The sequence below is a fragment of the Oryx dammah genome, unplaced genomic scaffold (assembly GCF_014754425.2).
Source record: "Oryx dammah isolate SB20612 unplaced genomic scaffold, SCBI_Odam_1.1 HiC_scaffold_18, whole genome shotgun sequence".
NCBI classification, from domain to species: domain Eukaryota; kingdom Metazoa; phylum Chordata; class Mammalia; order Artiodactyla; family Bovidae; genus Oryx; species Oryx dammah.
This window is the reverse complement of record NW_024070202.1, coordinates 92,914,491-92,916,738: the sequence shown is the minus strand read 5'-3', so window position 1 is coordinate 92,916,738 and position 2,248 is coordinate 92,914,491. Positions and strand designations below refer to the sequence as shown.

Here is a 2,248-nt window from a genome sequence, read left to right as displayed (position 1 = left end):
ACAGAGTGGAAATATACATTCAACTTTATTTCATTAGAAAAACTTATTTAAGCCACATGGTGGCCAAAATACCCTTGTCCCAAGCAGGCGCTGTCATTCCCCTGCCCACTTCAGACCAATACACACACACACATACTCACTAAGTTGGAGGAAGAACTTTAAAAAATGTAAAAATGAGAACAGGACACAGAAGACTCCACCTTCCCCCTTTCTACAGCCAACCCACACAACTCTTAACTGTTATCTGCACACAGAAGAGCTCTCATGGGAAAAAAGCTGAATACCAAGTAAACTGACCATAAGACACCCAAGTCCAAAAGAATTGTTGGCAGATGCTTAGAAAGTAGGGTTGAAACTAAGACCATCTCCCAGCAGCTGAAGTTGCAGCACAAGTCCTCATCTAAGAGAAGACAAAGCCAGGCTGCTCAGGACAGCCAAGCATACGGCAGACTGGGGAGGGGAGTGAGATCACTCCATTCCACAGCCACAGGCCACCCACTAAGATGTGTGATTAAACAGGCTTTTTCCAGAACAAGGAGTATCCAGATGAGGTCCTTCAAGGGCCTAGTAACAGTTAGTTCTCTGATAACACTGATGTGGAGCTTGCCTGCCCAGGAACTGGAAGAGCTGGCGGTATTTTGGACACTGTTCCAAGGTTATAACCGGTGGAGGGAGGTCTTATCACACCCCTCTGGATGGATGGTCTGGAAGGCCCTTGGGGGCTCTGTGTTTGGCAAGCTGACCTCTGGTGGCCCAGGAGCTCCCAGAGACGGGCTCTCCAATAAGCCCTCCAGGGACTCCATCAGTCTAATGAAGATGGAGAGCAGGGTCAGCACCCCACCTAAGAGATAGAGGTTCAACATATGCTTCATGGCTTCAAGGATTCCACTCCTCTGTAGAATAGAGCTGCCTTCTGCTTCTGAAAGGCCTCTGAATCCTGAGAAGAGAGAGAAGTTAATCTCCAGCCTTCTGAGATATGCATGCCTTTGACCTTGACCCTGGAGCTAAGCAGGTGGCCAGCCAGGCAGGGAGGCAGGGGCCAGGGCAGAATCTCCAAGTAAATTTACACTGTAAATGCATGGCTCCCACCAGCTGTGGAACAACTCAGCTTCTTGGACTAATTCAAGAGCATTCCTTAAAACTTTTACTTCTACTTTCAGATATAGAGAATCCCTGTTCCACAATCGAGGGACCACAAACCTTCCTGGATGTAAAAACCCAGTTCTTTTTGGGGGAGGAAGGGTGCAGGGGGTGGGGGGATCGATTGCGGGAATATAAGAACATGTCCTTGAGAAAGCAAAAGCAACCTGCCTGGAAATCTCCTTCACGTCTCAGTCAGGTGTGAATTAATCATAAACTTTTTAGAAGTCTAAATAATCCTAACGGAGTAAAATATATCAAGTGCACTTATTTAACAAGTACGCCCTGAACATCCACAACGTGTTAGGCAGCCCGGATGGCACTAAGGCCACTCGAGGCCCTGCAGACACGAACTCGGCCCTCAGGCGCCTTCCAGTCCAGGAGGGGACAGGCAAGAAAACGGGCAGTTCCTACAAACAACAGGAAGGAGACGCTAGGTGTGCTCTGGACGGGCACGGCGTGGGGTGAGCACACGGATCCTAGTTAGGGCCACCCCTGGAGAAAGCTGGGCGGGGTGGCTGAGTGGGGCCCCAGGTGGGGACGAGAAGGGACGCTCCCCACAGCGCAGTCCCAGGCGGGGTAACGCCAGGAGGCCCGTGGGGCACGCAGCCCAGGGGATGGGGGCGGGGAGCCGGGAACCCTATAAAGCCGCTCACCTCCAGGAGGAAAGGCCAGGAGCAGCCCACTTGCTGTAATAACGGGTCGCGCGGAGTCGGAAGGAAAGTCGACCCACGAGATGTCAACCCAGACGCCACTCTACAGCTAAAAGCGCAGCTTGCAGCGAAACTCTGAGCTAGGGCCACACGACCCATTTATACCCGCAGCGCGGCTGGGAGCCCGCGCGCGCGCACTGGAGCCCTGACGCAAGCCCATGGCCCCGCCCCTAGGCGAGGGCGGGCTCGGGTCCCAGGCAGTTCTCAGCAGCTTCGGTCAGGGCTGTTTCTTGAAATACACGCTGTGCGACTCTGAATCACTGAGGTGGACATGGCACCAGGCGTGTATATTAACTACAACTGCCTTTTCTAGCTGCAGGAAACGTTTGAGGGAATTAGAAAGTCATTATTCCCGCATACCAAGTAGATGGAAAACATATAAAATGGTGCAATCC

The 2,248-nt window shown here is 52.1% G+C and overlaps 1 protein-coding gene across 1 annotated transcript; it reads right to left on the bottom strand.

The window, feature by feature from the left end:
* Positions 1-582: 582 nt before the first annotated feature.
* HILPDA (hypoxia inducible lipid droplet associated) lies at positions 583-1,970 on the bottom strand. The gene is given in 3 exon segments (XM_040259584.1): positions 583-767; positions 770-937; positions 1,797-1,970. Coding segments are annotated over 2 exon segments (189 nt in total). The 5' UTR covers positions 873-937; positions 1,797-1,970; the 3' UTR covers positions 583-681.
* Between the last annotated feature and the right edge of the window lie 278 nt (positions 1,971-2,248).